Genomic DNA, 15,344 nt, shown 5'->3' with positions numbered 1-15,344 from the left:
CTCTGTGACGTACATTATTTGATTGGTTGGAGGCAATCACATCGCTTGCAAGCATTTCAGGTTTAGAAAAGTGTTTCCTTCACCAATGCTCTCCAATGGCTTTCACTGCCTTGTGAAAATAAGTCATCATTCATGCATTATTTAACGCATTAAATCCGCGAACGCATCTGTGTCACTTTAGATTTCTTTGGCTATTCAAAAATAGCAGATATACAAGCTCATGGCACGGCACCGAGTGCAGCGCTCTGAGCTTGTAGATCTGCTTGTAGACCTGCAAATCTTTGAATATATATATATACATTTTAACAAAAATCTTTGCTTCTGGGGGGTCCCTGGAACAAAACATTTTGAAATACATATCATTTTGGGGGTCCTTGACCTGAAAAAGGTTTGAGAACCACTGATATTATGGCAACAGAATACATTTGTAGAATCCCCCAGAAGCAAAGATTTGACTTAAAAATGTTCGCTTAAAAAAACGTATATATATTCAAATGTTCACGATTTTTCACAAAGAAAATAGCCCAAAGTATAAAATAATGGTTATAGCAAAAAAAAAATCTAAAATGACACAGTATTTGTTCTCGTATTGAATGGGTTAAGCCGGTAGTGTTTCAACAGGGGGCAGCAGCACACTGCCATCACTTCACACACACCTCCCCACTCCTCCTCTTCTAAGCCTCCCTCTTTTCCTCCCTTTTCACTTTACCAATCCGAAGCCTCTCGACAACCTTCCTCCACCCTCTCCTTCCTCTTCCTCCTCCGCCCATCACCAGCCCCACCACCACCACCCCCCCCACGCCGCCTCCAAATCCCTGCACCTGCAAGCTATCACCAGTGAGTGGCTGGCCCTCACACTGGACCCCTCCACCTCCGCCACACACTCCCTCACAGCGACCCCCGTCCCCCCGACACCACCCCCGCTCCCCGCCGGTCTTCATCAGGACCCCACCAGGGTGGCGACCCCGCCGGCACCGCCTAAAAGAGGCCTTACCCCTCCGCCCCGAACGTTGTCCAGAAAATCAACCGCCGCCGTGTTCAAACAAGGAACGCCAGAGCCAGACCTGCACCTGCAGTGTGTCACCAGTGAGTGGCTGGCCCTCACCATGACTCCCCCGACCTCCACCTCCGCCACACCCTCGCTCTCAGCGACCCCCGTCCCCCCGACGCCGCCCCCGCTCCCCCCCGCCGTCCTCGTCCCCGCCGGGACCCCGCCGGCGCCACCTAAAAGAGGCTTTACCCCTCCGCCCCGGACTTTGTCCAGAGAAATAAGCTCCGCGTTCAAACAAGAGACGCTAGTTCCAGTCCTTCCTCCCTCCTCGTTCACCTCTCCTCTTCCCGGCTCCTCCTCTCTCAAACATGCGCTGGGCGATGCAAAAAGGACCCCACAGCTGTCGTACGGGGTCACGGGAGCAGGGGGGTTCTTCTGCACGGAGCCAGAAGAACCCGTGAGCCTACCCACGGAAGTCCCACAGTGGTACAGGCCAAGCAAGGCGCAGCAAGTACAGAACAGAAGCGAAACGCCCACAGTTCCGCATCAAGGGGAAATAAACCCCTACGACCGGCTGTTGTCGCTGATCCTGGGTGGTCTCGCCAGTGCGGACGACGGGGAGGTCTTGAGGTTACCTCCGTCGCAACCGACTCAAGCACCGAGCGCTAAATCCCACAGCAGGTCGAGGTCACCGCCAGCAGCAGCGAGAACCCCGGTCGCCGCCGCCCCCCCTAGTGGCCAGTTGGAGGGCAGCCTATGCCTCGGGGTGGAGCTTCACAAGCCGGTGACGATGGAGCCGCTGTGCATCGCCTGGAATTCGGGCCGGTCGCAAGTCGAGGAGGAGAGTCAAAGGAGACAGGAGACGGGTGACCTCCTGCCGTCGTTCAAAGGGGAGGGGTTCCCTGTGTTGTTCATTCAGGAAGAGGAGGATGCTAGACAGGAAGTGGAGAAGAGTAGAAACCTCAATGAGAATGAACAGGTAGAGCGTGTGGACTAACTACGCGTTAACAAAAAAACTTTAGTTGCTTGTACACAACAAAATATCCTGAGCGTTAGTTTAATCTTTACACTTTGAGAGAGAGAGTTAAACTAACACTCAAGACACTTTTTGCTGTAGTATGACAGCTGTGCAACAATGTGGCCTTGATTTGTACCAATAGCTGCTCTCCATGATAGATTCACATCCCATTCTGCGGTGGTTTTGATGTCCAGGTTGTCATTTCAGCTTCAGGGTTGACCGCTGTGTCGTTGCCTCTGTATAGGCTGACGTCTGTCCATCCGAGGCCGCCACGTGTCTCTCTTACCGCGGCCTCAGGTCACCTTCTCCACCTCCACCACCTCTCCTTCCTCCCTCCACACCTCCTCCTACTTCCTCTGCTTCCCCCCCTTCTTCTCCTCTCTCCCCTCTGCTGCTCCGGCCCGGCCCCTTCACCGCCATACTCCCATGGCTCCCATCAGCCTCTCCCCCTCCTCCTGTCTCCTCTCCTCCGCCCGCCCTGCCGTGCTCCTCCCCGCTCCCTCGCTGCTCTCCCTGTCCCGGCAGCTCCATTCACCTCCTCTCCACCTCCCAGCTCTTCTCCTTCTCCCCTCTCCTCCTCGGCTTTTCCCTGCCTACTCCTCCTCCTCCCCCGGCCCCTTTGCTGCCCATCCACCTCCCACCCCTCGCGCTTCTTCCTCCTCCTCCGCTGTCCTGCTCTCCTCCCATCACCACTCCATCCTCTCCTCCACCAATACCTCCACCAGAGCCTAGGTCTACCAAGGTCAAGGTAATGACTCATCTGCTTGGTGATGATGATGCTGATGATAGTGATGAAGATTACAATGACGGCTGGCCTGACAGAATAACACTGTGTGACACTTTTGGGTGTTTATAGCAAAATAGTTGTTTTTCTAACATGTGCGTACATTAACCCTTTAAGACCTGAAGCCGATTATACAAATGTCTTCTAAATCAGTTTGCTGAAAAACCTATGTTTCTATGTCAGTGGTGCTCAAACTTTTTCATGTCAAGGACCCCAAAATGATATCTATTTGGCCGCGGACCCCCATCTCAAAATATGTTGTTCCAGGGACCCCCAGAAGCAAAGATTTGAGTTATAAATGTTCGCTTGAAAAAATATATATTCAAAAATGTGCACACACTTTCACGATTTTTCAAAAATAGCAGATCTACAAGCTCGTAGCGCGGCACTCGGTGCCGCGCTATGAGCTTGTATATCTGCTATTTTTTAATAGCCAAAGTGTAAAATAATGCTTTTTTAGCTCAAATCAAAAAATGACACAGATGCGTCCCAGGTCTTAAAGGGTTAACATCTACTCACAAAGATCTACGGATGTGTGGACGTGTGAACAGGAAGTGCGTGTGTGCGAACGCACGTGCATGTGCGTATGTACGTGCGTGTGCATGTCTGGCGGAGGTGGGTTTGGGAATTCTGCATGTCTTGTAGATGGTGTGTGTTTATGTGCGTGCATGCAGGCGTGCGCCTGTGTGTGAGTTGGGTGTTTTAACTAGGGGTGCAACAGTTAATCGAACTAATCAATTTAATTCATTATGAAAAATAATCAATAATTTTATAAAATAATCGATTAATAATGTATGTGATTACCGGCAGAAAGATGCTAGCGTATCCGGTAGGAGACACAAAGGAGTCTCTTTGTGTCTCCTACCGGATATACACCCGGTCATCAAATTATTGGCTTAGGAATGCGACAAGGCTTCAATTTTTTGGGTGAACTACTCTTTTAATAGATTTGTTTATATCCTTTTCTTTAAATATATACAGTAAGAACGCGCCTCTTGATTTTTTGAATATTCAAAAAGTACTCAACAGATTAATGAAAGTAATGAGACGTTGCAGCCCTAGTTTGAACCTGTGGTGGAGGTGGCTGCTGTGTCAGGGAGTGAAGAGACGCTGACACGGTCTGTCACTTCTGGTTCTTTCAGCCGCCTTTTGAGCAGGATGTGATGGTTGACGGTAAACCTCCTCGTAGCCCCATCACCACCAGGAGGTCCTTTATGTCAGCCCTTAGAGGTCAAAGGGTAGGGGGCGTGACCTCATCACCCCATGCTGTGACACAAGGAATATGGCCATCTTTGTACATAAATTGGTTGTACCATATTCCACCATAGTGCATGCAAGCGTGTTATGTTTAAATCATTAAGTTGAATACAAATGCATTTGTCCTATGGAGGAATGGAATGGAAGGAATGGTGTGTTTTGGCTAAACTGATATCTTTTAGGCTTGACTGGACTGGTTGATTTGGATTGATCTTTGTGTGTACAGTAATGTTCATTATTTCCAAAGGGATTCTTCATACTGTATGTCTGTGTACAGACGTACATGCTTGAATGATTGTAAGCACTTCCAAAACATTGACATTATGATTCTCTCTCTCTCTCTCTCTCTCTCTCTCTCTCTCTCTCTCTCTCTCTCTCTCTCTCTCTCTCTCTCTCTCTCTCTCTCTCTCTCTCTCTCTCTCTCTCTCTCCCTCTTTCCCTCTTCTCTTTCTGTCTCACAGCGATATGTTCAGCAAGATACACTTCATGGTGGAGGAGACCCGTAAGTCAATACTCTGATATTTTTGCACTCACACAACATTATGATTGTGATTCCCATAGGATGGCTGAAGAAATCACTGTCTAACCCAGACAGCACGTCATGTGAGCTGTGATTTCAGGGGCGTCACGGCCATTCACTGTGCGTACGACGCGACACCCTCACTCTCACAGATCTGTGATTTCATACCCCCCACTAAATGAAAAAATGAAAAATATATGTATTTTTTTATAATAAATCGATAAAATCAGGCAAAAATAAGAATTAAATAACCTAACCCTAACCCTAAAACCGAAATAAAGTAACCAAAACACGAAGAAAAACGAACAAAATCCGCCCAAAAAACACAACATTTTGAAAATACAGAATTTGTTTACATTTGACAGTTACAAATGTTTTTCACGCTTTTTCAAAAATAGCAGATCTACAAGCTCATAGCGCGGCACTCGGTGCCGCACTATGAGCTTGTATATCTGCTATTTTTGAATAACCAAAGTGTAAAGTAAGGGGTATAGTCCACCGAAAGTCCATCCCCCCCACCTTCTGAGAGCCTGTGACGTCCCTGTGTGATTTATTGTGGTGGCCTTGTGCTGTGGAGTATTCATTACATTAGAGTCCAACATGTATGGTCAATGTGGGTTGTAACAGTGTCATGGATCATGGAACAGGATTGTAAATGATCCTGACTATCAGAATCAATGTCCACTCATCTATATACTACAGCTGCAGTGGCCTATTATGCCTGTGAATGATGATGTAGTGATATTTGATGAATAGTAATAGATAGATTGGATCAACAACAAATAATTGCTGTCGGGCCGTTGGGCGCTGTCCAAAACCGTTACTTTTCAGGAAATGGAAAGAAGAACCTGTGTTCCAATGAATTCCAGTGTTTATTATTTAGTCATTTTTCATTGGTTAAACATTGATAAAATCCACAGACAGAATGTTATGTAACCAAAAATCAACCTGGGGTCCCTATTTAGTCCTTCAGAAGTAGCTCTTCAAGCTCACCACACATCAAATCACAACACGCTGTGATCTTTAACACATTGCGTGCCAATCGCGTAGATCTACGCGAACCTAAATTTTTGCTTGCAGGTTCACATTTCTTTGTAGGCCTCCCTCGCAGTGACACATTTCATTGTAGGCCTCCCTTGCAGGTTCACATTTCATTGTAGGCCTCCCTCGCAGTGACACATTTCATTGTAGGCCTCCCTCGCAGTGACACATTTCATTGTAGGCCTCCCTCGCAGTGACACATTTCATTGTAGCACACCCGGATATGGAAATATCCGTATCCGGAGATTTTCGTTCCCACCCGCCGTCGCTCTAAATCTTCCCCTAATCCGCCATTATCTCTGAGTTTTTTTTCTCCTCACTGAACGCTGTTTAACATAAACCGCGACTACTGCAAAATGGAATGTCGCCGATTGAAACGATTGAAGTGGAAGTCCGAAAGATACAGTACAAGTTACTGATAGACATGTTTGACCTGTGCAGGTTCCGGGCGGTGTACAATTACCTGCCTCGCAATGAAGACGAGCTGGAGCTGAAGGAAGGAGATGTTGTTGATGTGATGGAGAAGTGTGACGATGGCTGGTTTGTTGGTAAGAAGAGAGAACCTTGCTACCACAACAAGAAATGTATGCCTGTGTTAAGTGAATGCAGACAATCATCACATGTTGTTGATGTTGTTTTTATTTGTTATTTTTTTTAACCTTTACAGGCTAGAAGAATGTCTCTGTTTTGTAGTTGTGTTGTGACTCCATTCACAAGTAATACTGTAACCTTCTTGTGAAGCTCCGGCCATAGATGCATTTTTGTGCCAGCCACTAGATGGGGCCAGAGTGCCAGCATGTCATTTTAACAGGCGTTTGCCCTGAAGAACAACAAGTTGACAAGTTATCCCTCACAGCTGGACTCAGCCTGAGGATGTGATTGGTCAGTTAGAAGACATTTCAACATCTCATCTCAGCTTCAACAATATTTACAGTGTTCTTGGGTTATAATAACAATATAAAACTGTTATAAAATAGAAAAGTGGAACTGGAAAAGTGTGCTCCTTGGAGCACAGGTCTAGGCCAGCCCAGGTTGCCTGCCCATGGCCCGCAAACTTTAGTCATAGCCACTTGGAATGGTATCTGAAAAATCTAACTCATACATCTTGATCACATGACCCCAGAGATGATGTGTACCCATTTGTGTGAGTTTCGGACAAAAGCTGTTGGAGTAGTAGCAAAAAGTGTGTTATGCACTATGGCAGAGTCTTCTATTTTGCAAAGAAAACACAACATGGCGGAAAACTTGTCTGGTGGAAATGGGCGTGGCTTATTTGGGGAGTTACATAATGAACCAAGGTATCCAAGGGAATTTTTATTTTGATTGTATGACCTACGATTCAAAAGTTATATGCCAAAACATGAATTGTTATGGCGCCACCATGAGGCTGACTTGAAAAATGTCTTCCTTGGCCTAGTGGGAAATGGTGGGAATGTGCGTGCAAAGTTTCACAGCAATCAGAGGCATTTTGTTCAAAACTGGCCACTCCTGGAAACTTTGGAATCCAATATTAGCCAATCAGGATGGAATATGAAAAATCAGACAGATCCGTCAGATCTGTCTGATTGTCCAGACAAATTGGCATGATGTCTGGACAAAATATGTAGGAGTAATATAAAAAAAAATGTTTAGCAAAACTCTGCCTCCTGGTGGCGCTTTAACAGGCCAATGTGAAAGATTTGGCGCAGAGGTTCTGCTCTTGCCTCCAGAGAGTGTGCGTGCCCAGTCTCACCCGATCGGTCCAATTAGCTGTTCACAGACGGACAGAGACACAGACGCGCGCACACACACACACACACACACAGACACAAAAGGACGGATGGACAGGGTCATTGTCTTGGCCACGCCTTCGGCCTGACGGAGACAATGACAGTGGAAAAAACATTTGAAAGTCAGTTCCCAGCACAAGCAATTTTTTCTTGTATTTTTTTTATTTCATTTGATGTTATGTAACAAATGTTATGTAACCAAAAGGAAATCCAAACTTAGTTACAGTAATAAGAATGATGTAACTCTGCTTAGATTAGATTGTTTATTTATCTTGGTATGCACTAGCTGCAGTGTAATGGAGATGAAAGATGAAAGATAATTATGTACTAATTAGGTTATTTTTGGTTGATCAAACCCAGGCCAGTATAAATGCAAAGTTTCAAAACTCAGTGGTAAAGTATGTTGATTAAAGCAATAGGTTGTTGTCATGCTTTTACCATGCTTTTTTACAACACGGTTAAACTATACCTATTCGTCAAAATCCATCATTTAGGCAAAGTCCGTAATTTAAATCAGGATTTCACTCTGTAGACCAGTGGTTCTCAAAGTGTGGTCTGGGGACCCCCAGGGGCCCTTGAGGGGTTCCAGGGGTCCACAGCTAAATTAGTTAATGCAGCATCAAAATCAGTTGAACCACTTTAACTCTGTACATTGGCTATTTGAAAATAGCCGATCTACAAAGCTCGCAACGCGTCACATCGATGCAAAAAAAACATTTTCAGCCAAATGCATATTCATTTGGGGGTTTGAGAACCACTGTTATAGAAAAGCTTTAGTAAAGCATTTACACCAGGGGTCTTCAACGTTTTCAGGCCAAGGACCCCCTAGCTTAGAGAGAGATGAAGCAGGGACCCCCTACTCTATATTACATAAAATTGTTTTTTCAGATTTTTTACTCAGTCTGCTCTTTTCTCCCTGCACACCTATAGCCTCTTTGCCAAAAATAGCCGATGCGCGAGGCCTATTTTCGGCTAATGTTCCCCTCAGAAAAGGAATTCTAGGGTTCAAGTTACTGTAAAAAAACGAAATCCTATCACACAAAGATTTGGCGGACCCCCTATAGTAGCTCTGAGGACCCCCTAGGGGTCCCGGACCCCCTGTTGAAGACCCCTGATTTACACCACACTAACAGCCCTCTCTGTCTGTCTCTGTGTGACCACTGTAGGGACCTCTCGACGGAGCAAGCTGTTTGGAACCTTCCCAGGGAACTACGTGAAGCAGCTATAGTGATGGAGGCCAACTCCAACCCATCGCCCCCCAATCCTCCACCCAGTCATACCCCCACCCACCCCCACCCCCACCCCCAACACAACCCTGACACCACATCAAGACGTGTCACAGCCAAGACCCCTCGCACATAAAAGTGTGTGTGTGTATGTGTGTGTGCGCGTGTGCGTGCGTGTGCGTGTGTGAGCGTGTGTGTGCGTTTGTGCGTGTGAGCGTGTGTGAGTGGGTGAGTGAGTGGGTGAGTGAGTGAGAGTGTGTGTGTGTGTGTGTGTGTGTGTGTGTGTGTGTGTGTGTGTGTGTGTGTGTGTGTGTGTGTGTGTAGCTTGCCAGCTTCACACATAAAGAGAGAACACCTAGCTGTAACTAGCCATCTTTACGGAGGACTTATTCCACTAATTATATAATTCCTTTTTATTTTCTATCATGGAGCAACTAGGGCTTTGTACTCCTGTGCGCCAGTGACCTTTGACCCTCTTGATACTAAAGGAAGGCCTCGAAATGAAGATGGCGACGTTATTTTTCTTTTTTTTAATTTTCACTTTTGTTTCAGGATGCTTTTCTTTTTTAATCTAAATACAGTTTCCAGCTTACGGCAATAATTGCAGCTTTGTTTCGTTGGGGTTTTGCTTGTTCTCTGCTATACTGTTATAAGATTGCCACAATTCTCCAGTGTCCAGTGTCACGCATGTTTAACACATGTTTGATGTTTGAAGTATCCCCCAAAAACGAGTATTTCTTTCACTGAGAGTATTCTAAATCCAGGATCACAAGTGTGTTTACATTTTTACCAGCTATGCGGCTCAGACTCATAGGGATGAAACCGAAAGTGTGGTTGGCTTTGAATTCACACTTTAAATGCTTTTAATAATGAAAACTTCAGAAACCCAGCACAAAGTGTATAGCTGTGTTTACTTGTGCATTACTCATGCATTTACCCCTGCATTATCAATGAGGGTTAAGGCCCACGTGTATTGCAACACAACATGTCTGCAATGAATTGATGCAGCGATAATGGATTTTGTCATCCAAAATGAAACAAATTTCACTGGAAAGGACATCTTTCATATTAGGGCCCATTTATACTCAAAGTGATGTAATGTACGTATACGGATTGAGACGTTTTCTGGACAAAACGGAGCAATATCATCGGAAATTGTCGGGGCAGACTTCCTTGAACTAAATCTAGTTCAAGTACTGTAGGACTCGATGAAGACTATTAAAAAATGGCAGAGCTTTTTTGAGGAGAGGTTGTTCGATATGCTGAGAACCTTTAAACATGTTACATCGCCCAGGCACAGCGACTAACAGTTATTATTGAACGTCTTTTTCTTAATACAGGTACATTATTACAACATCCTCAACCGTCCGTCGTCATGGTTGTTGTCAGAAAATGTTGGACTCTGACCTCCCCTCTTGTTAAAGTATCGTAGGGGTGCAATAGTTAATCAAAGTAATCGATTTAATCGATTATAATTTAAATAAATGCGTAAAGTACGCATGGATGTTTGCGAGTAGTGACTGACAACATCGTTTGAAATGGGCGTATTTAATCTGATACGTAAAGAGAGTATAAATGGGCCTTTAGGTGTGATCAGATGATAATGTAATGTAATGCATGTATTTAATGTACTGGCAATTTCATACAGTAAAGGTAGAGTAAGTGATATATTTTAGTTGTTTGTTCAAGAGTTAAAGCTCTATCTTCAGATACATTTTATAGCGTTACAGTTAGAATTGTTTGTCCAATTTCACTTGTTTAACCTGTATCCTGTATGAGAGATGCAGAGAAGACGGGGAAACCGTGAGACCCCTGTTACTGGACAAACACTCTGTAGCAATGATTGCTATCAGAATATAGAGCAACTTAACACTTATTTTAACAAAGAAATATCACTTACTGCACCTTTAAGCACTACTTGGTGATGATGAGGACATTGTAGCCATGTAAACATGTTGCAACAGTGCAGCGTGTCAGGTGAAAACATTGTTACCGTACATGACTCTTAAGCCAATGTTACACTGTGTTACACATGAGCCTTTTGGCAATACATCATTATTATATACAGTAAGTGACACGTGTCAACAAGATTGTTCAAGGAATTACAAATGAGCCTTTGCACATTTAATACAGTATGTTACATGTTGGCTGAGGTATCATGGCTGGATATTGTGGATAATAATACATGGGAGAGATATAGTATTCATGGCCTATCAAAGATTGCAGGGCAAGACTTTTTTCTAATCTTGCAAGTTAATGTGATCTTTATAGGATAAAGTTTTGGAGGGGAAAAGCTACATTCTGAACATCCTGTTTTGTATTATTTCTCTTCTCACCATAACTGGTGGACTTTTGATGACAAACGCCTTTAACTTCATCTATGAGTTCTTCATTGTTTCACTCCAGATGTTACAACTCGTTGCTGTCGGGCAGAAGCCTTGTATCTCCATATTTTTTTTATCTTTTAAGTTAATTCCCTAGTTTATACTTCATGGTATTTAAGTGTCACACAAATGTAGGGAAAATAGCCAGTCTACAAGCTCATATTGTGACACATTGTGAGTTTGTAGATCTGCTATTTTCACTACTTTAAAAATGACATGCCGAAGTAGGGATGCCAATTAACCAATAAAAAGTATTAACACAAGCTTGTGACTAAATAATACATGGTTATTTTTTTTCCATTCCTTGAAAGGTAACCCTATTGGTTTTGGACATGCAAGGTTTCCGTCTCGACAGCAGCAAACCGAAAGCTGGTGGTGGATGCCGTGTGACCTTGGGTGTTTCAGGAGAGATTTTGATCATGTTAAAAACATGTATGTGGAAAAAAAATAAGGTGTTTTTCTGTCATGATATTTATTAGTGGACTGAGTGCTGCTTGACGTTAGTATGATTATAATGAGACATATAGTCCGTCCAGAAGAAGATGCGAGCCGTAGAAGGGATGGAAGTTCACGCGTATACTCACTCTGTGTATTTCTTTTTATCCTCTCACTGAAGTGGCTTAAGGTGAAGTGTACTTTGAACATTATTCAGCCGTGGCAAGTGAAACACGCTTTGTGGAAGCTGTATTATTTTGATTTTCCATGAAGTTTTCCTTATACAGATTGGGTGTTGAATATTACAAAAAGACTGTATCCGGACCTGTTTTATTTTTGAGTTTATTTAAAGGGGACATGGAATGAATAGCATTTCATTGAACCATTATTGTCAATACAGTTATGTTAATGGAGTTGTTTTTAGTTTTTTTGTTCCCCACAAGTTTTGTGATGGCGTCCTGTTGGGTAGTGTCACTGAGGCTCATGTGTTTGCTACAACCTTTGGAGACATACATACTGTACAAACAGATTTAAAAGATCAGCATGTCATGTTCAATGAATATGATTTATGTATTTGTTTTTAATTGCCTTTTATTTGTCTCACGTTGGATGGACACTGACAGCAAAGCAATCGTTAAAGCACCTTAATATTTTAAATTTGTTTTTTTTTGTCAATCGCTTTGTTTCCTATCCTCCACCCCCACCCCCATTAACTGTTCCCCTCTGTGTGAGAGCACTGTGTGTGTCAATAGGGTTCCTGTCATGTGTGTGTCAGGGGTGTTTTTGTCTGTGTGAGAGCATGGTGGGACAGTTGTTTTTTATGTTGTTTTTTGTGTCTGTGTGAGAGCATTGTGTGTGTGTGTGTGTGTGTGTGTGTGGAGGCACAGGCTCAGGAGGTAAGAGTGGCCATCCTGGAATCGGAAGGTTCCCCGAATCGATCCCCGGCTTCTCCTGTTCTTTGTGCCGGAGCGTCCTTGTGCAAGACCGCTGAGAGTAACTGCTCGCGATGAGCATGTTGGTGCCTTGCATGGTTGCCTCTGCCATTGGTGTGTGAATGTAATGCACATTGGAGAAGGGCTAAATGGTAAATGCGCCATTTACCATTTAGTGTTTTGTGTTTTGTCTGTGAGTTTTTGTCTCAGCTGAGAGCTGTGTGTGTGTGTGTGTGTGTGTGTGTGTGTGTGTGTGTGTGTGTGTGTGTGTGTGTGTGTGTGTGTGTGTGTGTGTGTGTGTGTGTGTGTGTGTGTGTGTGTGTGTGTGTGTGTGTGTGTGTGTGTGTGTGTTTGTGTGTGTTTGTGTGCGCGCACGTGTGCGTGCGTGTGCTTTTGTAAGCCTTTTGTATGAGAGAGTTGTAAAAATGTCCGACCTCCATCACTTTATAAAGTAATCTTGTTTCTCACCCTCCATCATGTTTGGGTTCCTCTCTTTCTTTACATCCTTTCGTCTTCATTCGTTTCTTTGGGGGTCTGCATCGGTGTCAATGATCATCAGAACCAGTGGTGGACATCATCAACTGAGCACATGTACTTGAGGACTGTACTTTAAAGTACAGCAAACTTTCACTTGTAGTTGAGTAATATTTGACCAGGAGTATCTTGACTAAGACTCAAGTACGGGGGTTCAGAACACTAGCTGAGCATGTAGGCATTTGTTCTGCTCATCTCTGCGATGTCATCATGTTTTAAATGTTAGCCGAGTACAGTCGCCGTGAGCTCTCTAACTCTACTTTGGTGACTACTGTTTTACGTCCAATTCTTGTTTGACAGCCATGCTTTTACAGACCTTTCCTCTACTGCAAAAAATAATAATATTAATACATAATTTATGCAAACTTTGAAAATACATTCAGCGTTACCCAAGAAAGTGTTTGGAAATGTGTTCAGAAGATGTTAATGAGCTGTACTGACTCTGTTGAAAATGTAGGGTCTTGTAGTATGAATTTGATACTTTTTTGGGGACATATTTGGACAGAGAACACTGGCATGGTTGAGAAAACACTTGTCCCATGTTATGTTTGTATGTATTTGAAACAACAGGTGTCCCTGCTGTGTTTTGTGCACTCAGAAGTATTTCTATAATCTCCTAGCTCTGGTTGGGTGATTTTATGGGGCTGTATTGCTAATAAAGTTCACATGTTAGTTGGTATATTTTCCCATTTTTTTGAAAAATAAAAATAGTTATACGGGTTCTTTTTAAACGCATTACATCGTCAAGTTTTTGGTAGTTAAATTATGTATTAATGCTTATTAATTCCATTATGATATATATATATAAAGATGAATGTGTGACGTTTTCTCAACATAGTAGAACCATGGGTATAGCACATTTCAAAACAACAGAAGTTGACCCAAAGTGCTTTACGTTCAAAATTACATCATATAGACTGATACTGACATGATACTGACATGATTCTGACCATGATACTGACATTTTACTGACCATGATACTGACCATGATACTGACATGATACTGACCATGATACTGACATGATACTGACCATGATACTGACATGATACTGACCATGATACTGACATGATACTGACCATGATACTGACATGATACAGACCATGATACTGACCATGATACTGACATGATACTGACCATGCCTTTGTTTAAAAAAGTAACAATTTTAATGACCATATACCTTTACCATCCGATAGAGCTCATAGAGACCATTAGAATGATATATAAAACTAAGTTTCGCCACAAAATGTCACACACGCCCTTTGTGCTCCAAGCGCTCACTGTACTATGAATGTCAGCAGATCAGCAGATCAGCAGATCTGTACTTCATCACAGACTTCCCTTATTTGTATAAGAGATGCCTTGTGTTACGCCAGGCACCATGGTAATGGTAGGAAACAGAGGTTAGCAGTTTGCGAGGGGGACACACGAAAAGTAGCCTATATGAGTTTTCTTATTATGTCTTTTTTATGGCTTAAGTCAGTAAATTCTCACTTTAACTGGCATTCTCCTCCATCTACATAATGGAAACATAAAGTAGCCTGCTCTCACTGTCTAGATTAAGGATAGCCTGCAGGTTGAGATTAATTAACATGCTTTCCTATAACTGTGTGTTTACAGTTTTTGTAGCAGAAACATGCTGACCATTTCACACGTTTTAACCATTTAAAGGAACCATTTTTGGTTGAAGACCCTTTTTAAAACTGCACTGCATGCACTGAAATGTTGTAGCAATAGGCTAATGGTGGAAACGGCCAATGTGTGATGCTGCTAGCTGTTTCTTTAAGAAGATGTTGAGAAATTAAGTGCAGAGAAAAGACAAGCAAAGAGAGGTACATTTTGTTGAAATGTGTGTGTGTGACTGTGTGTGTGTGTGTGTGTGTGTGTGTGTGTGTGTGAGAGAGAGAGAGAGAGAGAGAGAGAGGATGTACTGGCTTAAAACAGAAAGAGAGGAGGGGGCGTGGGTCACCGGATTATCATCACGGCTCAAGTTCACATCTTCTAAACAGTGAGGATATAGGAGAAAGGAGAGAGGAAGAGAGAAGGTTAACAGAGTTAAAGAGAGAGCCCTTGGGTCCCGTCCAGATCAATGGAGGCTGGAATGTGCCTGTGGGACCTGCAGGGCCTCAGCACACGGAGCAGCGCCTCCAGACCAAATAAGGACTGGAGCACCAGAGCGAGCGAGAGGAGGCCAGCCTGGCTCTAGAGCTGCCCAGGGATGATGAGAGATGACAGAGGGCCTGGCGTGGCTCACGTTCCCTCCATGCTTGGAACTCCCCACACAGGTAGGCTATACATACACCCTGAGTCACAACAATGTGAACCTGAATAAAGCAATACCACAACCGTTGTTAGATATGTGGGTGACCCCCAGCGGTCCTTGAAGCGGTTCAAGGGGGTCCCCAGCTAAATCTGTTAAAATAGCATCACAATCAGTTTAACCACTTTAACCCTA

At 43.7% G+C, this 15,344-nt stretch overlaps 2 protein-coding genes across 2 annotated transcripts in view; one reads left to right on the top strand and one right to left on the bottom strand.

Annotated features, from left to right (window-relative positions):
* sorbs2a (sorbin and SH3 domain containing 2a) overlaps positions 1-12,537 on the top strand; it is a gene marked incomplete at its 5' end in the record, with an annotated part of 60,533 nt that extends 47,996 nt beyond the window's left edge. The window contains 3 exons of the mRNA XM_084071716.1: positions 4,512-4,552; positions 6,053-6,159; positions 8,547-12,537. Of these exons, the coding sequence (XP_083927842.1) occupies positions 4,512-4,552; positions 6,053-6,159; positions 8,547-8,608 (210 nt within the window). The 3' untranslated portion in view covers positions 8,609-12,537. The remainder of the gene's footprint in view (positions 1-4,511; positions 4,553-6,052; positions 6,160-8,546) is intronic.
* Positions 1-15,344, bottom strand: part of LOC311033576 (ecto-ADP-ribosyltransferase 4-like) — a 178,267-nt gene that overhangs the window by 121,814 nt on the left and 41,109 nt on the right. The gene's annotated exons all lie outside the window — the stretch shown is intronic.

Source organism: Gymnoscopelus microlampas (genome assembly GCF_963454915.1).
Source record: "Gymnoscopelus microlampas genome assembly, chromosome: 2".
NCBI classification, from domain to species: domain Eukaryota; kingdom Metazoa; phylum Chordata; class Actinopteri; order Myctophiformes; family Myctophidae; genus Gymnoscopelus; species Gymnoscopelus microlampas.
Note: the sequence above shows the minus strand (reverse complement) of the source record. Positions and strands in the feature narration are given on the sequence as shown.